The 27,101-nt window shown below is 32.7% G+C and overlaps 6 protein-coding genes across 7 annotated transcripts; 4 read left to right on the forward strand and 2 right to left on the reverse strand.

Annotated features, from left to right (window-relative positions):
• The first annotated feature begins 262 nt into the window (after window positions 1–262).
• On the forward strand, window positions 263–2,045 carry LOC107371802 (uncharacterized). 2 transcript variants are annotated; one of them, XR_016199541.1, is made up of 4 exons: window positions 263–527; window positions 899–1,098; window positions 1,180–1,266; window positions 1,352–2,045. XR_016199541.1 is itself a non-coding variant. In XM_089268697.1 (3 exons), exons 2-3 carry the CDS (start codon window positions 1,059–1,061, stop codon window positions 1,980–1,982), a joined length of 843 nt encoding a protein of 280 aa, XP_089124823.1. In that variant the 5' UTR covers window positions 305–527; window positions 899–1,058; the 3' UTR covers window positions 1,983–2,045. The 2 variants fall into 2 exon arrangements, 1 of the variants encoding a protein (XP_089124823.1); XM_089268697.1 differs by having other exon boundaries at window positions 305–527; window positions 1,180–2,045.
• Window positions 2,046–3,215: 1,170 nt separating this feature from the next.
• Window positions 3,216–5,257, forward strand: LOC107371801 (uncharacterized). The gene is made up of 4 exons (XM_015939963.3): window positions 3,216–3,357; window positions 3,451–3,843; window positions 3,939–4,247; window positions 4,572–5,257. Exons 1-4 carry the CDS (start codon window positions 3,336–3,338, stop codon window positions 4,982–4,984), a joined length of 1,137 nt encoding a protein of 378 aa, XP_015795449.2. The 5' UTR covers window positions 3,216–3,335; the 3' UTR covers window positions 4,985–5,257.
• A 226-nt stretch (window positions 5,258–5,483) lies between these two features.
• Window positions 5,484–9,156, forward strand: abo (de-etiolated protein 1 abo). Its single transcript, XM_015939950.3, has 2 exons — window positions 5,484–5,718; window positions 6,448–9,156. Exon 2 carries the CDS (start codon window positions 6,510–6,512, stop codon window positions 8,211–8,213), a length of 1,704 nt encoding a protein of 567 aa, XP_015795436.2. The 5' UTR covers window positions 5,484–5,718; window positions 6,448–6,509; the 3' UTR covers window positions 8,214–9,156.
• A 173-nt stretch (window positions 9,157–9,329) lies between these two features.
• Window positions 9,330–11,792, forward strand: LOC107371845 (epoxide hydrolase 4). Its single transcript, XM_015940003.3, has 3 exons — window positions 9,330–9,830; window positions 10,375–10,628; window positions 10,706–11,792. The coding sequence occupies exons 2-3, from the start codon at window positions 10,410–10,412 to the stop codon at window positions 11,534–11,536; spliced, it is 1,050 nt and encodes a 349-aa protein (XP_015795489.2). The 5' UTR covers window positions 9,330–9,830; window positions 10,375–10,409; the 3' UTR covers window positions 11,537–11,792.
• A 4,228-nt stretch (window positions 11,793–16,020) lies between these two features.
• On the reverse strand, window positions 16,021–26,821 carry S1P (membrane-bound transcription factor site-1 protease). The gene is made up of 6 exons (XM_089269310.1): window positions 26,689–26,821; window positions 23,160–25,893; window positions 22,560–22,822; window positions 20,183–20,981; window positions 17,331–20,075; window positions 16,021–16,944 (listed from the first exon to the last, which is right to left on the reverse strand). Exons 2-6 carry the CDS (start codon window positions 25,891–25,893, stop codon window positions 16,448–16,450), a joined length of 7,038 nt encoding a protein of 2,345 aa, XP_089125436.1. The 5' UTR covers window positions 26,689–26,821; the 3' UTR covers window positions 16,021–16,447.
• LOC149093271 (lipoamide acyltransferase component of branched-chain alpha-keto acid dehydrogenase complex, mitochondrial-like) lies at window positions 21,571–22,295 on the reverse strand. The gene is made up of 2 exons (XM_089269153.1): window positions 21,976–22,295; window positions 21,571–21,914 (listed from the first exon to the last, which is right to left on the reverse strand). Exons 1-2 carry the CDS (start codon window positions 22,189–22,191, stop codon window positions 21,669–21,671), a joined length of 462 nt encoding a protein of 153 aa, XP_089125279.1. The 5' UTR covers window positions 22,192–22,295; the 3' UTR covers window positions 21,571–21,668.
• Window positions 26,822–27,101: the final 280 nt, after the last annotated feature.

Below are 27,101 nucleotides of genomic sequence, written 5' to 3' on the forward strand. Positions count from 1 at the left end.
TGTAAACATATCAATCTCTTTATAATCAAACATCTTTTTCAGCTAATGTCAAATAGTCGATTAAACAATTTGGTATTTTATCAACTGATTCATTGCGAATCAACATCTTCTAAGCTAACCATTATTAGTCAAATGAATCAATCATTGATTTCAGTAACAATTATTAAAGATTTAATGGCTGATGATTATTTTATTCATGATCAATATCATAACGATATTGGAATAAAATTTTGAATTGAGATTTTAATCAAGATTTGAATCGAGATTGGGATCAGGATTGGGATCTAATAGATTTGAATGTTTTTTAATGTTAACGGTTTTCAATGTTGAAAGATAATGTAAAGCCAACCTTTACAATTTAGTTAATTGTTTTTGTTGATTTGTGTGAAATTTTTTTCTTTTTTAATGTTTATTAAATCATTAGGATCATCATTAACAGTGTATGGAAATAGTGACAATTGATGAACATCATAATCAACCACTTTCAATCTTTTCAATCAACTTCATTTTGCTTGTAACAGCAACAGGTATATTATTATTGTAAAAGCCCTAACCATTCGTGCTTACCCTTTAAACATACAATTTAAAGTGAAGCCTGTAACACTTTCAGGGTTCTTATTATCTTGATCATCACTTAACCATCCTTTTACTACTGCCTTGATTAGCCCCTTTAATTTAACTTTCAATCATTTTAATACAATTAGATTTTAAGTTTCCCTCGCTTGCTATTTTAACTGTCTCTTGTTTTTCTTTGCTTGTTTTCCCTCTCTTTTTTAGCCTTTATAATTTGACAATTTAGTCTGTTTGATTATTTACACTTTTACACGAACCGTGATCAAATTAATCACCAATCATTAATCATCAATGATACATCTAAATACATTTTCATCTCTATCAGTATTCAACACTTGAAAAGGAAAATGTCAACCAACAATGAACCAGAAATATTCAAATCCAGTTTTAGAAGCCAATCTTGGTTAAATTATTTATGTCTTTGAACCCATACGAGAGACTAAACGATTGGTAATTAGCTTTAATATAATTTGACAATTACAAGGATGATTAGCAGAAAAACGTCTGAGTGCAGTACAACAAACAGTAAGTATTAATATGTGATAATTTTAGATAATTTACAATTCATTAAACACTATTTTTTTCTTGCAAAAATCAACATTGTAGGTTCAATTGGCAGTACAATATCACAGGCTGGTGCGAAAACCGTTTGTTTCTATTCACATCGACGTCTGCAATCAGCTTTACATTATTGTAATTCGATAATTTTTTTATTGTCCATTCTTCTTGGTATAATTGCTTATGTTAATTATAAAACTTATATTGTTAATATTGACAGTGATCTTATTGTTCGATATGGTTACATAATGACATCAGTAGCCTTGTGTGTATCAACCATCATTGGAAGTGGATCCGAATTGAAATCATCACATTTTGGTTTGGTTTTTTCTTCTTCATTACATTTTTTTGCTTTCATGTTGACCTGTCTTTCACTGATAATTGGAATTATCGATACTGATAGATTATATTTTTCAATCGGATCAGAGCTGGAGAGATCATTTTCAAGAGCGTCCAAGAATTTCCATCAATCAGTGGCTCACTTTAATACAAGTATTGCTACTGACCAGATAAATCCCTTTAATTCAAGTGTTACTTTGCCACCGCTTGTTGCCCGAACTATGAGAGAGCACCAATGTTGTGGTTGGTACTGGCCACAAGAGTTTTGTAAAGCATCATCTTGTCCTGGCTCATGTTGCCCTGAAACCATGGAGGGACAATCGAGTCGAAAATGGGTTTCAGGATGTTCCAATGCTAACCGATTCAAGGATGTTTGCTTTGACAAAATGATTCTCATCTATAAATCCGATTTAATCACTATGCATACGCTTGCCGGACTCATAATTCCTTTGCTATTTGCGAGTTCCATTTGTACCATCAAATTGGCTCAATATGTTCATGAATTCGACTGATAGCTAATCTAGATAGTCTACTTGACTCCTGTGAAGACAAGATTAAATGCATTAACTGATGAATTATTAAGTGAGAGTTAACATTTATTATTTCAACTAGAGTACAATTAAATTTGTAAATGATATCGCACAAACACTAAGCCAACTCCTGAACTCACCATTTTTAAGAGAGGCTGAATCTAATTATGATTCAAAATCATTAACAGAAATTAATCAGCACTATAAATAACATGCCAGTTACCTTCATTTGTGTGTTTTCATCGAAAAAAAATTTCCTCGCGAAACTCAATTTTAATCCAGCCAAATCCTTGGGTTAACAAGGTAAACGTGTTCAAGATACAAATACTAAAATAAGATGTCTACAAGTGATTTAAATGTCACTGATTAGGTGATAATCTAATTCATCGATGATTTGAGGAATTTAAAAACGAATCTAACCTCTAAAAATCTGAACTAACCTCTTCAGATTAGGGTAAAATTTTGAAAATAAATGATCAGCAAAGCAAGAAATTGTACCAAATTGTGGTTGTGAGCAACTGAATGTACAATTACTGAGCGGCTGTTTGAAAATGGTTGTTTTAAATTCTGCTCAAGCAATTAAAATTAGTGTCACTTTCATATACAGTAATGGTCAGGGTTAAGTTCACAAAAAAGGATGATAATAGAGTTAATTTCTAGGCATCGACATCTCGAGCATATTTAGTTTTCAGAAAAAAACAATGCAACAGAAAAATGACTAAATAAAGCTCAATCTTATTGGAACTTTCATTTAATCATATTTACAGAACAGTTAGAATTGACTGTCATAACAGATTGAGAGCTGAATCTAATTAAACGCACAGTGATTTGGATGATCAGTCATGAAAAGAAGATGGATCGTAGATAAAAGTTTTTCAAAAACATTTCACCTCAATGTTAATCGATTCAGCATTTCTAGTACATTTCAATCTAATTTACCAGGAAAAGGTTATCAGGTTAATTAATTTGACCACAAAATTGGGAAACAATAGTTTCTATGGGTCAATTGTGTTGATAAGGAAAAAGCGAAATCAATTGAGATCAACTCAGCTGGAAGTTACGATTCACTTTCTTTTCAATTATGCTGTAATTAATAAAACAATACATTTCTCTTAACTATTTACCGGTTCAACCCAAAATCTGGTACTTACAAGTAAACCAAAGGTTCGTCTTTGTTTAAAATTGAAATGGTAATTAAGGACATCATTATTATATCAAAATTGACCTTTGTTTGATTCCATTCTCATCTGTATCTTCATATAAGTATTTAAGGATGATATTTCAAGATGATTTTGTAGTTTTATTTCAAACGATCAACAACACAAAAGTAAAATCATGATGAAAACTATTTTCACAGGTAATAAATATTTTATCCTTTATTCATTTGTTTACATTTTAAAACGTCTACTAATCTAGTTCCATCTTGCGTGTCTTTATTTAATTAACATAGTTGTCAATGCAGTGATACTTTGGTCACTAATTGAAGCTGTTGCTTTGAAAGATGAAAAACTGTCACCGAAATTGGTCTCTAAAGAGGAAAACGCTAGTGCTTCAAGATGGCTTTTACAAAAATCAAATGAAACTAAATCTTCTGCTTCATTTGACTCTTTCCGAGTTTCAACGCCTGAGACAAATCGTGATGGAACCTTGCTTTTAGATTCATATCATGATTTCACGTCTAAACACCATCATCATTTACACCACCCTCACAATGGACATCATTATGGTGCAAGGGAAGATGCCTACCACCACCATGGTCATCATAATTATCATCATTATGACCATCATGATTACCCTTACTTCAACCATAATCGACACCATCGTCATCTTCCCTATCCATCAGGTGATCTTATAAAACACAAAGAGTACAACAGTTGACTCTGTATAAAACTCTCAATTTATTTTATTTGTTTAATGAATCCTTTTTTTCCTCATTAGATGATGTTGGATCAGAAGAGGTAGCCAATCCTGATGGTGCCACTGATGGAATTGATTCGGTAAACAATGATGGTGAAATAACTGAGCCTAACGTTGATTCAGAGATTCCTGCTGAACCTGCTGTAAATGGTGAACTTGTTGATCCAGAGTCAGAAGAGCAACCAGAACCATTGGATGATGCAGATGTTACAGAAGATCCAATTGAAAGTGACGTTGAAGAAATTCCCATTGAAGATGTTCCTGGTGAACCAGTTAATGGGGAAATAGTTTCAAATGAATCAGGATATCCAAGAACCGCTCATAATTATGGTAAGAATAGCCGATTCAAATCAAAATAAATTGAAAATTGAAATTATTAAGTTTGTCAGATTTGTTTCAAAGACTGATCAGGCTTTCAATCTGATTTAATTTTTTTAACCAATCCATTGTTCAATGGTCAGTTTTGTAGTTGAGTCTTAATGAAGACGTTTTTCTCACTTTACTGACAAACTTGACAATTTTGCTTTTGAATATTTTTCTGATATTATTTTTAGGTATATTGTTGACTCATTAGATGTTTATTTATATGTGGTCAATTGAAATTGTAGAGTTAATCTAACTTTAAGTTTTGCTTTTTTGATTTTTGACGTTCAGATTATAATCATTATGATCCATCGTTGTCTAATACTTATGACCATCGATATCCAATATTCAGTCATCTTCCCCCAAAGCATTTCAAATGTTCTCACGTCAAACATTCTGGCCACTTTTCGGATATAGAAGCTCGTTGTCAAGTAATTCTCCCAGGAAATCGTTCAGGAAAATGGGAAATTCTCCACTTTCTTCACAAATCTAGTCCGCTCAAGTCGAATGCAGTTATTTATCTTGATCATGGTGACCATCATCGAAGATATCACAATCATCATTATCCCCACAATTACTATCATCCGCATTATTCACATTCACTTTACCCTCACCATCCTCATCATTATCATCATTCCCACCACAGACACCATTACAATGGACACCATTATCCAGAGAATAATTATATCAGAAGGAAAAAATGATCTAACAATGAAATATGGCCTCATACTTTGATTCAAATCTAAATGATGAATTGTAACACTAGATTGTCATTCAGGATATTCCAGTTAAGCTGTTCAAATGAGCCATTTCTATGGTTAAACCGCCTTGGTAACTTAAAACCCCTATTTTTTAATACACATTTTGATACTATTGCTTATCAAAAACTTAATATTGTTATTTTTTGACTTTTTTACTTGTTTTTATTAAATTAATTGTTGCACGAAATTATCTGTCGCATCATATCAAAAAGCAAACAGTGTTTGATTACTTTAAATCTTAAATAACTAGAACTAGTTAAGCAAAACACAAGTATCTAAACTCTCAACTTGAAACTGAACCGATTTATTATTTTAATGGTGCTTGTGGCGGTGAGCTTATATGCACCTAAACATGAAACAACCAAAATTAATTTGCCGGAATTGATAAACTATTGGAGCGAACTCTGTTGACTAACTTTTCAACTTACTTAGTAAACAAAACTGTTTGAATCGAGTTCAACTCAGCTGACTTGAATTTTGAACGGTGATAAATTGTGAGGAAAATTTCAATTGAAATAATAATTATCATCATAATTTGCCTGTTGGACATATTTAATTCGTGATTCATTTCTTACATCAGTCTCTAATAAGTAATTAGTTACAATGTCGTTACAGCTTAAAATTTCAGAATTTGAAAATCTTTAGAAAAGCAACCTTTAAGCTGTTATTGCATGTTGGTAAGTATATTTCTTTGTAATTTATGCAAGTAATTTGTGGTAGAATTATCTTTTTACTATATTAAGATTTCAAATATTAGTAGTTTCCTTCCTGAATCTGGTATCTTTAATTATTGATTGTTTGTCAATCCTATACGCCAGCAATGCAGGCCTCGTCAGGCTTTGTTAGATTTTACTTGATATTTGTTGTGTCATTTCAACCTAATTTTTAAATAATTGGTCAAATATTACACGAACAAACCAAAATAAATTGAATAGACTTACAACTTTTTCAATAAATTAAGAAAATTTTTCATGATAAAAAATTACTGAAAAAACCAATCACCTGAAATTTCGAAATCAGATCGAAACAAAAGTTTAGATTACTAAGCCTACCTTAAAGGTTATATAAAGCAATTAGCGGTGAACAAAGCAATGATTAGCGATATAACGATTCAGAATTCTTTGATAGTTGATTTACATTTCACCATAAAAACAAACCGGAGTGTGTTGAAACAAAATAAGCAACGATGTATTGTTATCGGAAGCAATCAAATGACTATTATAAATTGTATTTGTATAAATTAATTAGATGACTTAATTTTGTCAAAATACTTAAAAAATTTAAATAGGCTACTTTGTTATAATATTTAATCGATTTGACAAAACTATTGTGTTTTTTAGTTGACTAAATGAATCTCAACCTAATTTCAAGTATTAATATTAATTTTTTTATCTAAACCCTTTCAGGATTGGAATCCATTAAATTATTAAACTGTGCATTGTGATTTACTTATCGTCCAATATTTATCATGAAAAGGAACCAAAGCATTATCCATCGATTACGGAATCGTGAATTAGTTGACCATTCATCCAGATCATGTCATCGTCAAATTCAGCGAAGTCTTCATGAGCACATTTATCCAAACATGACTGTGATTAACATTGAAAGACCTCCCTGTATCGTAAGAAAGTTCACACCTGATGGCAAACGTTTAATTGGCTTCAGTTACGATCAGGTGTCTATATTTATCTATGAATACCTAGGACCTGATCGGGCAAACGATTTGCTTCAAAACGTGCGTCTTACTGATGATTTTATTGAAGACAATGGAGAAAATCGGGATTCTCTTTTCACCAATATATTTAAACGCTTTTTCAAACTTAAACACATCATAAAATTGGCCCAAAATGATGAGAAATTAAATCGCGAATGCAGCCTCTTCACATTCGATAGTAGATATGTTATTGTTGCCAGTTCTGCTCCTATTATTGACATGCCAAACTATTATGATGTATTGAGAAATAACGAATCAGTCAGTGTAAATGTAAAATTTTTTTGTGAAGATTACATTATTTATCTGATTGATATAAAAAATGGTAAAAAATGTGACCAAATTGTTTTAAAAACGGACAACATTTCCCTGCCTCACAACCAAGGACTTTACCTGTACGATGATATACTTGCCATACTCTCAGTTCAACACCAAACCATTTATCTTTATCGTTTAGACGATTGTAAAATAGTGGGGAAAAGGTTCATTGAAGTTAATTCTATTGGACGCTTTTGTTATGATGACGACCCTTTTGTTTCGACTCTGCACAATACGGAAACTCGTCCACTGTCACCCTCCTCATCAGATTCATCAAACGCATCAGCTTCATCTTATCTCGATTCTCAATTTGATACACCAACTCATCCTTACCACGAAGTTTCTTTTTGTGCCATGAAACATAGAATTTTGGCCTTTTTTTACCGTCAGGCCCAAAGTCAAGCCAAAGAGAAATCTAAACCTGAATTATTACTAACATTTTACCGAAATTTTGACGAATACTGTGGCCTGAGAATGTCCAAAATGCAGTTACTTGATAGAGACCATCTATTAATTAAATATGAATTTGGAGAGTTGGTCGCTCAAAGGCTAGGAGATCAAACTGGTTTCACATCTTACTTTGTTTTTTACCAAATATCGAAAGCCAAAATTTTAGATATTTATTCAAACACATCCAATGAATTGGCCCAGCTGTTTGAAAATTACTGTGATTATTTTCGTAACACTCATACTCTCTATAATCAAGCCATTTGTTCATCAACCAACAATTTCTATGCTCGAGAATGTTTACATCGATTTAAAAATATCACCAATCGAGATCATGGCTCAGAGGAAACAACCCGACGAGTCTTATCTTTACTTCCACTGTCTGCACAATCATATACACCATCTCCATATTTGGATCTATCTCTATTTAAATACGATGACCGTTGGATATCTCCTTTGGAACGTCCAAAAGTCTGCAGTGAATATGCAATACAATTTTTCTCTCGCTCCGAAGGATCATTCCGTTTCCAAATACATGCAGATCGGCAGCATATTGAAGCGTCCCTTGTAACCCTGAGATTAGTCGCTTATACCTTCCATCCTACTGATCCTTTTGCGTTGAGCATTCAACGAACAAGCTCCGATATTGCTGTTCATCTTCATTTCCGATATATTCCTCAAGAATTATGGCGATAATTCAACTTCACTCATTTCAAAACTTACCATGAATAAGAAAAAAACAATCCAACTCAGAGTATATATTTATTTAGGCTTGTAAACTCCTGTTGAAAATGTTAAAACCTTGATGGCAACCCTTTCAACTTTGAATGCAAAGAGTAAATTAAAAGCACCGTCAAACTCAATGCATTCAATTGTATTAAGAAAGATGGTTAAATATTTTTACAACATTTAATTTTATGTTGTAGTTGTTATAGCTCTACCTTTAAATTTGCCGAATCGGATCCACTATTGGTTGTTTATCCCTTCACCCATCATTATGCACTGCCCGGTGAAACATTTCAGATGCTCGCACGTTCTGGTAGTTTTAAGGACGTAAAAGTTTATTATCAAGGGATCACTTCGTTAAATTTTCAAGATATGACGATGACTTACTCCACAAATCTAGTCCAAAATGAACCAAATGAGTAATATTTGACGTTTTCAATAAAATGCAATTAATTTAAAATCATCGCCATCATTCTCATTGGGCACCTAATCATGAAAATTTGTATCATCATTATTTATATCGCTCTAATCAATACTAAGGTATTAATATCTTTGGGACATCTGATGGTTCCCTTCAAATACAATTTAGATTCACACATCTAACTTGATGTAACTATCGTATCACTTGAGTATCAAATATTCATTTGATATTTTGTTTCCTTCAAATTTTTTCATACAATTCTCAAATCATTGTTTATACTGTGAACCTTTGAACTCATCATTGATATTTTTTACTAATTTGCATATTAGTCCGTATTCAAGAGCTGATTCTCATCTTTTATATGCTGCTTGTAATTATTTTGTTGATAATCATAAATCTTGTTGTTATATCAAAATATCTTTCAATGATCTATTGATAATTGTAAAGATTTTTTTACATAATTGGAAAATTAAACATGCAATTAACTGAAAACAATTTAAATTGTATCTTTTCTTCATTTCATTAAGGGGTTATTATTCAGGGAATTTACTAACTTTTGTTTCATTCATTTTCAGGTTAAAACTGCATTTATTCAAAAAACTCAACTCGCTTTGAGTCTCAGAGGCGAGCTCTGTTGACTAAATATATAACTTTAGTGGTAAACAAAAAATTTTCTTAAACAATGATTAGAATGAGTTAAACAAGTTGAATCTTTTTATTGAAATTATTGCATGTGATAGTGAATTAAAGTTCTTTATTGCTGTTCCAATGAATGAAGGAGATGGTGAAACGAAAGTATAGAAGAGTTGCTGATCTTGCCTGACGACCTTCGTTTATTTTACTTGTTTCTTGAAATTTTTCCTCCATCAATTGATTGTTTCTTTGTTCAATCGTAATTTTCTTTACAATTGATTGGTTGTCTCTTATATTAATATTAACCATTCCGAATCTACTGATCTTGAGGTTGTTCTAATCAGACCTCTACTCGTTATGAATTCACCTCAACTTATCGAAATTAATGGATAAACTTACTTAATCCTTTCTTTCTTTCCTCCTAACTCGTCGTCTTTTCTTGCCACTTGTTTTTCCAATCGTCTCAACTCAATGTGAATACTGTTTATCAAGAATTGTTGAACCTTATTTTCCATATTTTAAATTGATTTAAAGTAAGTACATTGCTGTTCCTTTTGTTATTTTGTCCTCCTCTGGGTTTAAAATTGTCAGTTCATGTGAAACATTTATCTTTCAATATCATTTACATGTTTTTACGAGTTTTGCCAATCATTTATATATTTGATTGACCCTATTCAAGTGCTTGATAATCCTCCATTTAACAGTCCTGAAATTGTCTAGTTTTAAATTACACTTTCTCACCTCATTTGAATGCATAGGTTAATAGTCATTAACAAAAAAAGTAGATTCGGGAGAATCAAGTTTACAAATTTCTCCATCTTTTGAGTCTCCATTTCTTTTAGGCTCTTAATTTAGTTACAACCAGTTAAGCAAGGATTGAATTGCCATGTGTTTCATTCCAAATCTTATCTTCTCGGTATCTGGTTTTCAGAATTAATTCTCATTATAAAATGTTCACTCGTTCACAAATTTTCAAAACCCTCTCTTCATGCATTAGATTAACTTTTAATTTGTATTGTTTGAAATCTTTTTTCAATTCTGCTATCAATAATCTAACATTTTTATTTTATCTTTCAGTTTTTATTTTCATAGTGATACCAGCAAAAACAATAATGACTCCATACTTTTGTACAGCGTTCTTGTTTCGTGGATGCATTCGCCGGGCAATTTTGGCAATGTTATCACTTTTTTATGGATATTTTGTATTAATTTACACCTTTTTTTCAATGATACGCTACAGGAGACAATATTTTCAAATCCGAAGAAGAGAAAGTCAACCAAGCTGTTTAAGAAATTCTGTTTATGGTGTACATTCAACAATAAGAGTAAATGTAAGATTCAAAATATTTCATTGCTGACATGAAAGCTCATTAATATTTTTTTTTCTTTCCATTTATTTTAAATTTAGGATGTTAATTTACATTATGTTGCTAAAGGTAATTCGGAAAAGGATCTTTTATTATTCGTTCATGGGTTCCCTGATTTCTGGTTCACCTGGAGAAACCAAATGACAAAATTTGACAACTTTTACACTGTTGCGTTGGATTTAAGAGGTTTTAATGAGTCTGACAGATTACCTTACCTCAAAAGTTATGAATTTGATTCTATACTCAGTGATTTAATGGAGTTTATCAAGGCTCTTGGTAAAGAAAAGGCTATCCTGGTTGGTCATGATATTGGTGGTTGTATAATAAGTCTTTTTGCAACCAGGCATCCAGAGATGGTCGATAAATTAGTCCTCGTTAATTCAACTCATTTAAGGCTGTATATTGAGACCCTTGCTTCAGATCTGCAACAATTTTTCCTTTCCTGGCAAATCTTTTTCTATCAACTTCACCTATTACCAGAATTTGTGATACTCGGTAAAGATTTCGCTTTCCTTGAAAACACTTTCCGTTCACCCGATGGAATTCCTCTGTTAAATGAAGATGAGCTGGAAGCGTACAAGTATACTTTTGCAAGGCCTGGAGCCGTTTCTTGTGCACTCAACTATTTCCGAGCCAATGTGGATTGCCTTAAAAATGTTGATACAAAGAAAAAAGTTGGCCAACCAACGTTGATTATTTGGGGAGAAAATGATCAAATTTTGTGCGCTAAATTGGGTTCAAAGGAGGCTCTCAAAAGATATTTTACATCTGTCGAAGTAAAAAATATCCCTAAAGTTGGACATTACGCTCATATTGAACTACCTCATGATGTCAGTGATTCCATTCATAAATTCATTACCTCTTCTGGTTAAATACAATACTATGATACACATTCTCATGCATTTCCATTTGTCTTTCTTATTCTTCAAAGATGTCAGATTCCATTATTTTCTGCGACTCAATGCAACATAACAGCGGAAGGCATCTATTTTTTTATACAATTTTACTCAATGTAATCTGAAAAGTCAATCACCATTACAAGTTTTTCTGGTTTAAAGACAATCTCAGGATTATTTTAAACCGTTGATAAAGCAAATCAACTAATTAAAGTTTTATTTTTAAAAATAATTCTAGTGTATACTTTAAATCTGTGAAGCGGATATTTCGATATTTAATCCTGCTTATAGCAAAATATGAAACAGTAATCCATTTAGATTTAAATTTCTTGATCAGGAAAGCAAAAGACCCTGAATAGTCAAAGGTAATAGTTAAAACTTGAACACAATCCTAAATTATGAATTCTTGAAATATTAATCTGGAAAAAAATTGTTTTGAAATCACTAAGCAAAGAGAGGAAATGATGGTTAACACCTAAATGTCAAATCCAGCGTCATGATAGACAAATGTTAAATTTGAATTTGCATACTAGTTATAGTTGATGAATGGATGGTTAAATTGGATTAAATTACATCTTATTTGAATGAAATTAGCTAACCATCAGCTAAATCTCCAAATTGTAATAGATATGCAAAACAGATAAAGAAAAACACTGTTATTTCATGATAATTATAGATTGAGTTGAGCAAATTAAGTTAGGTTGTAAATATCGCTGGAAACGGTGATGATGAGCACTGCATTTTACCAAAATCATCAAAGCTGGCTGTGATATGAGTTATTAAGCAAAACAATATTTACATTTCACAGCCTCTTTGACGACCCAGATGAATGCAAATTACACCAGTTTTGATTGAAAATGGCACAATGTTGACTAAAGTGTATTTACTTTTAGAGTTGAATAATTAACTAATATATTAAGATGAAATAAAGATGAATAGAATAGAATCACATTGCATAATATTGATGAATGAAAATAAAAACAGAAATATCAGATGAATCAGAGGAACATGAATTCGTAATGATGGAAACAGAAAGAGAGGAAAAAGATGGATAAGAGAGAGAGAGAGAGAGAGAGTGAGAGTGAAGAGATAAACAGAAAAATAGAAGGAAAGGAAGACAGGAAGAGATCAAGATAAAATGGCTGAAAAAGTGGGTGGGCATGAAGTAATTTAAAGATGACCTAAAAATACCAAACTAGAAAATAAACATACGAAGAGGAGAGGAAAAACAGTAAGTATTCTGGCCTTGATGAAAGTAAATAACAGGCAACCAATTCGAACGGGAAACCAGCAATCAATTGAAGAACCAATGAATGTAACAAACTTGAAGACAGACAAACTTGTCCATCAACAACACTTCATACCAATGTTTTCATTTTGCTCACAATATAAAGCGATCAAGTTGGAGTGACAAAAACTAGCGTAAATGGATTAGTGTAAAAACAGAAAAATCAGGCAAAGCAATTATTTTAAACATCCCAATCTGTTTAATATGAGAAAGCATAATTAGAACAAAATAAACAAACAGAGGATTAATTAGCTATTGACAGGTTAACGAATGGTGATCAGAGAAGCATTACAGGAGAAAAGTAAACAGTAAAGATTTTGACTTTTACTTTGGATTGAATGATAAGAAAAACAAATTAAATTGAACACAGCACTATTGGAACTTAATATCGTAAAAATAACAATCAAAATTGATTCATTGAAACAAATCTTTAATTTATAAAAAAAACATCAAAATTGGGTTGAAATGTAAATGTAAATCGCATCTCTACTCAGCTTGGTATCGATATTATTATCGATAGTTATCGATGATAAACTTAACAGATTATCGATAATCTTGAAGCGGATTTCATGTCTTAATAAAAATTCATAAACATCTTTAGATTTTCATGTAAGCGCTTTTTGTGCATGTAAAGGGTTGTTTTTCATTGTCACTAAGCTGGTAATCAACTCTTTCCGAAAAGATAATCTAATAATCTCTTTGTAATTCCCTACTTTCTTCATAAAAATGTGTCATTTTGTTTCTGTTTGTTATTTGTAAGTCAAACAATTTAACAGTTGATTTGGTTTTATGCTATTAACAATTTATGTCGATCAAGTCCAAATGGTGTAACCTTTATACAAACGAGAGTCAAAACAATAGTGAAATGAGTAAACAAATGAAAGGATAGCTCAACTAGAAACGGAAAAACCCATCCCTAGTGTAGACCAGTTTTGAGACCAGTTAATTGAGAATTAATTTTCTTTGGAAAATATTGAAAAGATTCAATTGAAATTATTGTATTATTAGGTAAATGGAGTAATGATAAAGGTATAAAAAGAAGTAATTTTATCATCATTTCCATGCATACAAATATGATGATATTTTATGCTCATTTGCCTCTTCAACTACAATTTACTTCATTTATATCATTTCATCTTTGCAAACATTAACGTTCTAGTGAATGGACAATCCATCAGTTTCCTTTTTTTATTCACCCACTTTCAATCCTTTTGTCATTTTATTCACTTACATTGATCTGATCCAGGGCAGTAAATTCAGTAAATTTTACATTTTCTTTGACATCAACAACGAGAGTGAATAATTATCAAACTAACTCATCAAGCTGTACAAAAAATTGACGGTAATTAAGTAAAACGTTCAAGTTAATTTCAACTGGAAATCAGTTGAAAAAAGAGAAAGTTTCAATCGTAAATTGGGAAAATTATGACTTCTGTCCATCCTTTTTATCCTCCAAAGGATTATCCTGAACAGTCCAGTTTGATATTTTCAGTTATTTGTTTGGTAACAAGAAAGATTTCACTTTCGAATGATTTTCAATCTTTCAAATTGTTTCTCTTATTTCGTTTTATTAATTTCAAGTGTTTCTGATGTCAAATTTTATTGTGTTGACTCAACTGTTTAATTGTTATGTTTGTCATTTATTGCATTGTCCTTTATCTTTCAATTTTGACCTCTTCTCAAAAGATCAGATCAACTGAGCTTTATTTCAATCGCAATGGAAGGGTCAACATGGCCAACAAAAATTGGATGTCAACCATTAGTGACTCAGTCTATCTTAACCATTTGTCGCTTCCAGGAACACATGACACAATGGCATTTTATGGTGGACCTTTTGTACAAACACAAATATTATCTTTGGATTCCCAGTTGAGGGTTGGAGTGCGTGCCTTTGATATCCGTTGTCGCCATATTAATGATAAATTTGAGATTCACCATGGACCCATCTATCAAAGGTCTGATATGGATAAAGTGCTTCAATCAATGGTCTCCTTTTTGGGCAGCTTTCCAAGCGAAGTGTTGCTTGTGCGAATAAAAGAGGAACACGCACCAAGAGACAATAAAAGATCGTTTGCTGAAACTGTTGACTTTTACCTAAACAAGCCAACATTTCGTGGCTACATTTGGAAAGGCAACTCAACTGTTCCTTTGGGTATTGTTCGTGGTAAAATTGTGATTCTTCGTAATTATCCTTCCAAACAATTGATTGGTGTTCCATGGGATAGTACACTGATTCAGGATGATTACATTGTGCCAACTGTCTTCTCCATTGGATCCAAATGGGTTAAAGTTCAAGAGCATCTGGAACGTGCTCGATTACGTGCCTACCAATCTGATTCCTTTGTCATTAATTTCCTTTCAGGAACATCACCCGGAGCTTATCCGTGTACTATTGCTCGGCGAATCAACAAATACATAATGGACTGGTTAACAAGATTTCAGGTTGATTTTATTGGAATTATTTATATGGATTTTCCTGGTGAAGGGTTGATTAATACTATAATAAGGTTAAACTCGGGAATACAAATAAACAATGGTTTAGAAGAAAGTGGTAAACAATTGGAATTTGTTTGTAACAATGATCAAGAGAAACATCTCCTTAGTCCTGGTGAATCGTATCGATTTAAAGACAAATTAAATGGTACTAATTGTTGTAAATTTTGGGTTGAACAAAAAGAGGTAACTTTAAGATTTCAATCAGGCAATGAAAATATTTTGGTTGATGAGGTTGGTTTTTACCGATTCCGTGATGGCTTTTCTGATAGATATGAAATTGGCCGATGGAGTTATCCTATTGGAATGAAAATTTAACCAATAACTTTACAGCATTTAAAAATTTTTAATTAGTAAACTGACTTTCATTAGATTCTCTTTATTTTGTCAACATTGTGATCGCAACTATTTATTAATATGTTATGTTTTGTTATTAAATTATTATGAACTAATTATTATAGCACACGAATTATTGAAAGGGTGTCGATATTTCTATTGATTGATATTACATCTGATCTTGAATGTGCCACAGTGACTATTGATTTCAATTGATTCAACAGAAAATGAAAATGAATTTTGGGATTAAGTTCATGTTGAATTGACAGTTATGATGAATGCCTGGAATGGCTTGGAATAAAAGATATTTAGAAGTTATATTTGCATGTAAAAAAAAGAAAAATTTATTAACAATTATTTATTTCCATATCACATAAACGTATCAAACAATTAAATAAAACCCTTAAATTTGAGATAATCATAGTACAATAGTTAAGTTTGTGTCCACAAAATTATATTTTAAAATGTATTGATATACAACTTCTTATTTTCAGTCATCGTATAATTTATCACCGAGAAATGTGACAATGAAAATGTTTCAAAGTCGATTTACTGTTCAAATGCATATTATTTGAAAAAATTGCAAGACAGAATAAGATTGAATAATTCTGATGTTTTTCAGCTATTTTCAACAAAATTGAACAAAAAAGAGATCTTTTTCTTAGCTTAAAACCTCTTATTCGTCCCACAATCATATCAAATATATAAATATTCAGACATATTTTATATACATTTTCCTCCAAGTTTAGTCCAAAGTCTCAATTATTGAGTTAAACACTTGAAAGTTTACTCGGTAATTTTTGTAATAACCACCGTTTGACAGCTGTACTTCTTCGGCGCCTCTTGTTTACCGATTGTCCAGTCTTATTGTTTCCAACTCGAGAAAGAATCCAACGGTATTTAAGAAGTTTCTTATTAACAATGTAAAAACAGATCAAGACGACAATCAACAGAATAAATGTTGTCCAATCAAGAGAGAAAATTCTTCTCTCAGTTTTTAAATCGCTGATACCCACCGCCACGGGAGCTACTAGATCGGAAGATATTAAAGAGTCCCAGCGATTACTTACATCAGATGGATCATCATCAAGTCTTGAATTTGGATAAGGTGGTAAAGGCGGTAAAGCTGGAACTCCCATGTCAATATTACTAATAGATAATAATTTCTGTGCTTTATACAAATTTGTTGGAAGAGATTCATTTAGAGGTATTGGAGTTTCCCATTTATGACTTGGACAAGAAGGTAAAGGTCTAGTTTGAATATTGCCTGAAAAATAAGAAGAAAAAATTATGAGTTAAATTAATCATTTAGAATCAATCGGTTGATTAAAAAAGTGGATTGAAACAGTGAAACATCGACAGAGCTTATTATCATCTTTAAAATCGTCAATCAAAAATTGGAAAAAATATCAATCGAAAACTTAGATTCCAAGTAATCATTGATCACGATTTGAAAACTCTAATCGTTAATAAATCAGTTGAATTCAATCTAATTAAAAATCGAATTCAAGTTATTAACAAAAAGAGCAACAGAACTTGTCGATACTCTTAATATAATCATTTTGCTATCATAAAATTTTATATGGTGATTAATAAAAATTAACTTTTTATAAACTAGTTGATGCTGTGTTTACGTAATCGAACAATACTAACCTAAATGATGTTCTAATACTTTTGAATATCTGTACAAATGACTGCCTTCCATTCTTTTTGGTAATTTTTCATTGTTTGATGCAATTGGGGCATCCGGCGATTTCTTTTCTTGTTGATTGGTCGCTATTGCAGATGAAGGTGGTGAAACTCCAGATGAACTTGATGGTGATAAAGGTGGAGATGAAGAGGAAAGAAAAACATTTGGAATGTTACCGGTAGTGGTAAATTGAAGAAGAGCTTCAAGCATCCAGAAACAGTCTCTCTGCAGGTGAGCTGTATCTAAACAATTTGAATCACCATAGACGACAATGCGTCCTTTATTGTTAGAGAATGCATTATCTTCTGAGTTAGAGTCTTTGGTTTGATAGAGTCCTAAAATAGGTATATCTTTCTGTTTAGTAGTGACACTATTAAGCATTTCTTTCCCTTGATCATTAAGATCACGACGAACCAAAACACTAGAACCAGGTGATTCTTCAGGAAATTGAATAATAGATGTGCCTGAAGCGTAAAACATATCATGGTTTGTTCCTAATTTGAATTCACCTTCGTAAACTTGATCACCAAAAGCAATGCCCCACGGTGCAAGTAAATCATTTAAAGCAGGGATGTTAGCACCACCTGTATCAGGAATCCACCATTGACGAGTGTTTTCATCATAAAATTTAACCTTTTTCATGACTGATATATTGTACCAATCGGCAAACACGATTATTGACAATCCACTTGCATCATAATCATTTTTTAATTTTGTTATTTCTTCTGGAAAATATTCCTCTTCTGGATCAACAATTAATAAAGTACCGTATTCTCGAGCATCAAAACAAGTGAATGGAGAACCAAGAACTTCCACATAGTAACCAGAATTTCTAAGATGTTCATACATATCTTTAAAATTAGTATGAATATGATCACCATTCCAATCTAGTGGATCTTTTTTCATGTGTAAATTGTCACGAGGAAAATAACCAGGAGGATATCGCAGATTGTGATATTGATCCCAAAGTATTCTCTTAGACCTCAATGGAGTAGGAATAATTTTTACTTTTAATGGAAGTTTTATTTCAGATCTTTGAGTCTTGTAATCGGGATCTTCTCCTGAAGCTGGCGATTCAATAACAATACTAATGTGACCTTGGGCTATTCCTTCCCAATTGGCAGCTTCTGGGCTAACCGAGATGTAAATTGCCATCCATCCTGACCAAGGCCATAAAATATCAGAATGAGTGATTGCAATATCCAAATATTGGCCATTTTGTGGAGTATATGAGTGCCATTGAGGTTTACCGGCAAAAGTACCAGTAACTCCCATCCCATTCAGCACGGTAACATTAATGACAACTGGCATCGCACCATAGTACAATGGTTGAGTACAATAAGGCCACATATACGGACATTCGGTAAGATCGAGATAGCTCGGAGAAAGAGTAGCTTGAGGTTTGTAAGAGCGCAATATTTCATAGCCCCGAATCAAGTCAAGTTTACCAGCACCTTGTTCAAGAATGGATATACCATTGAGACGACGAGCTGAGGCCATCAAAGCTTGCTTCATGCTAGCAGGGTTAATTAAATTACCCATGTGAAGGACCCCAGACATAAGTAGAGTAACAGCGCCAGCAACCACTGGGGAGGCAACGGACGTACCGGACAAAGTTCGACATCCACCTTTAATACTTGAACCTCGAACAGCTGAGCCATAGGTCACGATATCTGGCTTGACTCGACCATTACCAGCAGGTAGCTCCCAAGTAGTCATACCACGAGATGAAAAACGAGCAATTTGATCATCAAAATTAATTCCACCAACACCAATAACATCCATCTGGTCAGCAGGGTTGTTAAGAGTTCCGTAAAGAGGTCCATCATTACCAATTGCTGATATCATAATAATGTTATTAGCTGTCAATTCCCACACTTTATCGACAAAGGGGTGATCCATAAAATCAGGCCCTCCAATACTAAGATTAAGGACATTAATCTTTTTAAGTATAGCATAATTGAACGCATCTAGAAACCAGGAAGTATAGGAAACTTGATTATTTGTAAAAACACGATAAATGTGTAACTCAGCATCAGGCGCAAATCCTAGACATTCTTTTCCACTAGCAATAACTCCTGCGACAAAAGTTCCATGCCCTAGTCCATCGTCAAAAGTTTTCTCGTTTGTCCAATTAGTTCGCTCTTTTACCTTTTTAAAATGAGGATGATTTTTTGGAAGACCAGTATCAAAAACAGCAACTTTCACACCAGTACCAGTGATACCCATCGCCCAGAGCTGTTCAGCTCTTAAAGTTGTAGTAATCTGACGTGGTATGGCGCGAAGTAAATGGCGCCTTGTATTAGTTGAAACAGAATTGTAATAATCGAAACTCCAACCATTTAGCCAGGATAAAGATTGGCGGGATTTGAATGTACGAGAAGAGTACCAAGAATTACGATTTTTAAGTTCTGGATCATCGGGTTCTCCCTCAGCAGACTCATTCACTACTTTGAGACTCCTGATAATCAATCGCTGTGGAGTAACATTTTTAATATTAGGGTGATTTTTTAAGGCGGTTATGATGGTGGTTAAATTGTAAGTTGAAAGATGAACAAGATCAAAATCACTTGGATGAAGACTGGCAGGATTGTTTCTAGGAATAATAGCCCACGAGTTAATAAAATCATTACAGGATGAAAGTGCTGATGATATGAAGCGTTTACGAGCAGAAGTTTTATAGAGATGATTGAATGTTACGATGTATTCTTTAAAAGAGAAAGTTAGAACAGGATTAGAAAAATTATTAAAGCATAAATAAGTGAGAGATAATGATTAGTATGTTACTATTGAGACAAAAAACATTAATTCTTACCGTTTTTAACAGCATGAGAGCTATAATCGACAGTTAGCCTTTCTTTTGACTTGCACTTAAACTTTGGTTCATCAGATTGGGACTGATCAGCGAAGGAAGATTGACAGATAGATGAATAGAATACGACTAATAGAAAAAAATATTTATAATAGCGATCTAGATTGAAATTCGACGGTTTCTTTCGAGCATTTATCTTTCTATGACAAGAATCACTAGTAGCATTAACAGTGGTGCCTTCACAATCTCCACTCTGACTATATCCATTGCAATCTTCATCCATTATATATTTTTTTCTTAATTCTTGTAGAGTATCGAACCAAAGTAAGGCAACCGATCTGTCATTTGTTTCCAAAAGTAAGGGTTTATCATTGGAAATTTTTATGATGAAACTAGAGTCTTTGAACTGCGGGTGTAATGAAAATGTAGCTTTGCGAATGTCAACTTCATCTAAAGGGGTCAATTCACCAGGATTACGATAATATATTAATTTGCCAGTTGAATCATTGAATGTGAACCATCTTCTTTTATAATTACGAATTCCTCCTTTGATTCCCAATTTATTAAAATAACCAGATAATCTTGACGATGGGGTAGGAGCTACAGCTGTTGCATCTGATGTAGACGATGAAGCATCATCAAAAGATACCACTAGAGATGGTGAAGGTTGAGAGTTTAAATTATCACTTTTACAGGTCTGATCATCTTCAAGCATTTCACCATATCCATTTGGAGAATCAACTTTTTTCGGTGACACAGTGTTATCATGTTCTTGTTCGAAGCTTATTAGATCCATTTGCATCTGATTTACAAAAAAAACGAAGTCACAAAAGAGCTTAGATTAATATACAATATTAAAGATGAAGCTTATTTCTCTGGATGAAACATAAGCTGATCATCAAAAATGAAACACCTTTTACATGTTATAAGAATGATAAAGAATAAACAAATTTCAACACAAACCTTGCGCGAATTTCATCTTATCAAATGCAGTGATTGTCAATGTCGATTACAGCACAATTAAAGAGAATTAATTAATAAATTAAAGTGAAAAGATAAACAATTTTAAATTGTATCAATAGGTAGCAGAAGAAAAACTGTTTTTCAAAAACAGAATCTGTTTAACAGATTTTGAGGGACCATCACTCATAGCGAAATGTATTGTTACCGATTAATTTTTCTCTAAAAGGATTTTCGTTTGATATTGACTGTGAAGACTAATTATCTTGATAGTGCGATTTATTTATTACATTTGTCGGTGAAAAGAAATTGCATAATAGATGTCACATAATTCCATAAAAATTTTCATGATCACTTGCATAAGGCTTATCCATTGTAGAAGTAAATTGACAGATTCGTTTATTGACTTGCAGATGATCTGTTGGATTAATGGGAAAATCAACAGTAATCTTGAAGAATGAAGACAAAATCATATTTTATTCACAATTCAAGTTCAACAATCTGAACTAGATATTTAGATGCTGAAAATTCAAGTTATATTATGATCTAGAGCTTTCATCGGATCTTGAAGTAATGCTTTCCAAGTAATAGATGAAAATCGACAAAGAGTTACTCCATCGATGGTTTGGTGATTCGCTGACCACAAAATATTAATTATATACCCCTTGACTATTTCGTCTTTTTCGTTAAAAATTGGCACAGTTTTAATTTGTCCAATGGCACCAATTACTACTTCTGTAGATGGGATAACAGGAATACCGAAAAGACCACCAATCTAATAAAATAAAAAACTTTTTTCAGCTAGAATAATTCATGAAATAAAAGTTGATACTAACCGAACCGATAATGTATGAAGTGATAGTTCCACCAGTTAAATCATCTCGGTGTAACTTATTATTGGCTTCATCTTGTTGAAGTCTTTTCATTTCCTCAGCTATTTCTAAAATAGATAAATTTTGAACATTTTTGATATTTGGAACAATTAATCCATCTTTAGTGTCCATGGCAAATCCAATATTATGTGATGCTTTGACAAGCATTATATTTTTCATTCTTTTCGTCGATTGATGAGTTTAACATTGGACAATCATTTAGAGCTAATGACAAAGCTTTCATGAATAGAGGCATGAAAGTCAATTTTATACCTCTCGATAAAGCTCGCTCTTTTAAGTTTGGCAAAATGTTGAGAAGATTGGATAAAGTCATTTTATTACTTAATCCAAAATGAGGTACTTTAAGAGATTGTGTCATCGATTTAAACATTGTACGTTGAATTACGGTGAATGGAACACTTTTATCAGATGCTTCAGTAGTCAATTTATCAAGATGGTTTTTCGTTCAAGTTAATTGTTGATGTCTTGGCCTTAGGAGAAATATTGAGAACTGGAGCTTACTTCTACGATGCCATAAAATTTTTTGCCTCTTCAAGATATTTGAGTAAATCTTCTTTCAAAATACGACCATCTCTACCAGTACCTTTAACATTACTCAACTTGATATTATTTTCAGCGGCTATTCTTCGAACAGCTGGAGTAGTTGAAATTTTACCACATTTCCAATCAAGAAAATTGGTTGGCAGGGAGTCACAAATTTGATTAGCTTCTAAATCAGCAACTTGGTCAACTTGATCAGCTTGGACTAACCCTTGTTTATTTTCACCTCTGAGTCTAATTTTAACTAGAACTAGGAGGTTTGGAGCTTTCGAGCATTTTTATTTTTCAAAGATTCACTATATAAACGATAATTTAAGGTAAATAATAAACAATTGATATAAAATTTTGTTATTCAATTCTTTATTGCGAAATTTAATGAAATTAATTTTTGAATAGTTTGATGATTTTGCTGTTGATTTTGAGTCGGACATTAAACAAAAAAAGGCCTCCAAACAAAATGACTAAAAATTGATGACTGTACATAGTAAAGCTTGATTCTTGCATTGTCATAATCTGACGCTTTACGATAATTATGTAGATCTTTTACAATAATTTATTTATTATATTGAAGTATTCATCTCATTATTATTCACTGTCAGAGTTATCGTTATTTTCATGGACAGGAAGAGTTTTCCGAATAGAATCCAGTTTGTTGAGTTCATTGGTCACCATTTGAGTGTGATGTAACCTTTTTGCTTTCACTGTACGCATTCTGAAAGGATTGAGTTGGTTGAATGCAATGTGACAAAGATGATCAACATCAGTAGTTCGGTAACCAATTAATCTAATGTATTGATTAATAACGAGTGAGTCGTTCATCGATAAGATGGCTGTGGAATGGTATTTTAAAAATGCAAGAGCAAATCGAAACAGGACTTTGTTACCTTCGTAAAGGAAAACATCCCATATTCGAAGATAAATGTTACTTGGAACATTATCAACAAAGCAGGTTAAAAACCAACTGAAAAGCGAAAGTTCAATGTGATGTTTTTCAAGATGAGCTCCAAGATTGGGCATCTTTTCATTAAGAAGCTCACGAAGTACAAATTGATCAACATGAGCACCAAGAAGATTAGCAGTGAAATAATCAGGTGGCATAATATTTTCAATTATAGCAACCAAAGTCCAAAACGCATCTTCTTCTGGCATAAAAAGCAAAGCAACAGCTGCCAAGCGATTCATTCCTTGGCAATATCCAACGGCAGGACTATGAAGACTGTAACAAGTCAATACTTGTCTCAATCTCATAATACCAGGCGATTTGATATTCTCGAAGTGCTTGTTGTTTGGTAAGGTTCGCAACAGATCAAGCTCAATCTGTTTAGCTGCAGGATTAACTTTGCACTCAGCTGATTTTGTACACAAATTTTGATAATAATTAGTTCCAAGACGTTCTTTCAAGTTTCTTATACGAATATTTATCAACATTCGCCATATTTTACATCGATATTCTTGAGGTACACCTGTTCTGAGTAGCACTTTAAGCTCAAGACTTTTTTGCAGCTCATTAGATCCTAAATTACCAATAAAATAGTCCCATCTGTATTTCCATTCAAATTGCTGACGAGCAACAGCAGGTTCAGAGCCTTCATTTTTCATCTTCATTTTGTTGAGTGCTTCACTTTTAACTGCTAGTTTATCATTAAATTCAATTTCACAATCAGATTGCTTCAAAGAAAATCCAAGTTCATCATAATCCATGTCAGCACTTGATGATGTATGCTCTTCACTCCTCTTTCGATTACCGGGTTTCCAACTTAATGGTATATCTAGAGAGTTTTCATCTAATAAACGAGTCACTAATGTTTTAATTGATTGGTTGCTAGAAATCAGCTGTTGGGGATCATTTTCTTCAGAGTTTTCGCTCATTTCCATAGTTTGCTTGAGCTCTTTGAGTAATGAAAGAAGTTTACTGTGTATCTGACAACAGCGGGCTTCCCAATCATAACATTTTAGTTGCAATTCCTGTTGTTTCTTTTCTAAAACCTTTCTTATGTCATTGAGAGCAATTATTTCCTTGTTAAGACACTTATTTTGTAATTGATAGGCGTTAACCGAATCCTTTAAGCTTTCTAATTCATCTTGTTCCAATTTACGAATATTGCTTCTTTCGTTATTGGCAGTCTCATCTTTACGCCCTTTTTCAAGATCATAAATTTTATTTGTCAGCGACATCACTGTTTGATCTTTAACATGAATCAATTCTCTCATCAGATTCAATTCTTCCTTTGCATCGTCTCTTTCCTTGATTAACCTTTGAGATTCAGCGGTTAGTTTTTCAACTTTATTCTCACTTTGCCTAAATCGAGACTCGGTGAGGGTTAATTCTTTCTCCCTTTGAGCCAGAGTATGTAACATTTGGTCTGTTATTGAGTGACTTTTGCAGATTTCAATTAATGATTCTTTTTCACGGACAGTAGCTTCCAATTGCAATTGTAACACTTTGATCACTTCTCGACTAGCTTCAAGCTCGTTTTCAACGGCGTTTAGATCATCAGTTAAGTTGACAATTGAACTTTCATAGTCAGAACATTGGCTGCATCCATTAGATTTGTTTGATTCCTTTCGCCCTGATACTAGATAAGTACTTCTTGATCTGATGCGACCAAAAACAGAAAGACGATTAGGTGGTTTGGTTTCGGGTGGCTCTAAATCACTTTTCACTCTCACAGGAGGATCTTTTTCATTACTAACGAATACATTAGTATCGTAGAAAATTGAACCATTTGAAGGAATGTTATCTTTGTTGTAAAATTCATTTGGTCCACCACTTTGACCTTTTAAGTTTAAATCTTCATCCATTATATATTTTTTTCTTAATTCTTGTAGAGTATCGAACCAAAGTAAGGCAACCGATCTGTCATTTGTTTCCAAAAGTAAGGGTTTATCATTGGAAATTTTTATGATGAAACTAGAGTCTTTGAACTGCGGGTGTAATGAAAATGTAGCTTTGCGAATGTCAACTTCATCTAAAGGGGTCAATTCACCAGGATTACGATAATATATCAATTTGCCAGTTGAATCATTGAATGTGAACCATCTTCTTTTATAATTACGAATTCCTCCTTTGATACCCAATTTATTAAAATAACCAGATAATCTTGACGATGGGGTAGGGGCTACAGCTGTTGCATCTGATGTAGATGATGAAGCATCATCAAAAGATACCACTAGAGATGGTGAAGGTTGAGAGTTTAAATTTTCACTTTTACAGATCTGATCATCTTCAAGCATTTCACCATATCCATTTGGGGAATCAACTTTTTTCGGTGACACAGTGTTATCATGTTCTTGTTCGAAGCTTATTAGATCCATTTGCATCTGATTTACAAAAAAAAACGAAGTCAAAAAAGAGCTTAGATTAATATACAATATAAAAGATGAAGCTTATTTCTCTGGATTGGTTATGAGAGGTGTAGCTAAACTTCAATTGACAATCCAAATGCTTCGGTAATTAATGGCATCAAATATCATGTCAATAGAGAAGGTAAACACGTATACAGAAGAAAAGGTTTGGTGATTAAAAGACTGAATGGAACAATTATAACTATATTGGATGAAAGAGAATGATGATGAATAATGTTTACGTTAGTTTGATATTTTGTATGCTTTAAGGCTGGGTTATCTTGGATAGATGGAATATTAAATTGCAATAATAATCAATTTGATAAGGGAAAGCTTAATTGAATTATTGTCAGAATTATCAAAAGGTTTACGAACATGACTAATTCAAAAAACACATAACACATGAATGACATGATTAACAAACTAGTGAGATGATAAAATAGCTATTCTAAGTCCCAATTTGGAGCGATTCATTTTAATCGCATGGATTTCAATTTTATGATATGCTAATCATTGACTTACACTCAATGGTTTAATACAGTGTTCAGTTTCTGATAAAATACGACAATGACAAAACTAAATTGCACAAGCGAGACAAAGATAGACCACACAAATAGATAGTAATCAGAGTTTATTTGATTAGAATAGGAGAGAGGAGAGAAACAAAAACAAATGGAAGACTCACAATGAAACATAAGCTCAACAGCAAAAATGAAAAACCGTTTACATGTTATAAAAGTAATAAAAAATAAAACAAATTTTCATACAAACCTTGCGAGAATTTCATCTTATCAAATTAGTTGATTGTCAATGTCGATTATAGCACAATTAGAGAGACTAAATTAATGAATTAAAGCGAAAAAAGAGAAACATTTCAATGTATTGGTAGAGTAACAGCAGTCTATTTATTATTAAATCAAATGGGTTTGTGTGCCGTGGCGGCGACACTGTCGCTGATGCGCAACTACAATAGTGTATTTCAATTACATTTTCAAAGGACAAGTTTTTGGTTACATTTTCAAAGGGAGGAAGTTCAGAAGAAGAGAGAAAGAGAGGAGAAACCATAGGGCCAGAGAGAGACTCGAACCGAGGTTGTGTGTACATTGCCGAGCGCCCTAACCACAGGGCTAATAATAAATCCATGAGGGACCATCACTCATAGCGAAATGTATTGTTACCGATTA

The sequence above is a fragment of the Tetranychus urticae genome, chromosome 3, assembly GCF_039701765.1.
Source record: "Tetranychus urticae isolate SD_2017Ah chromosome 3, NJAU_TeUrti_SD_1.0, whole genome shotgun sequence".
NCBI lineage: Eukaryota > Metazoa > Arthropoda > Arachnida > Trombidiformes > Tetranychidae > Tetranychus > Tetranychus urticae.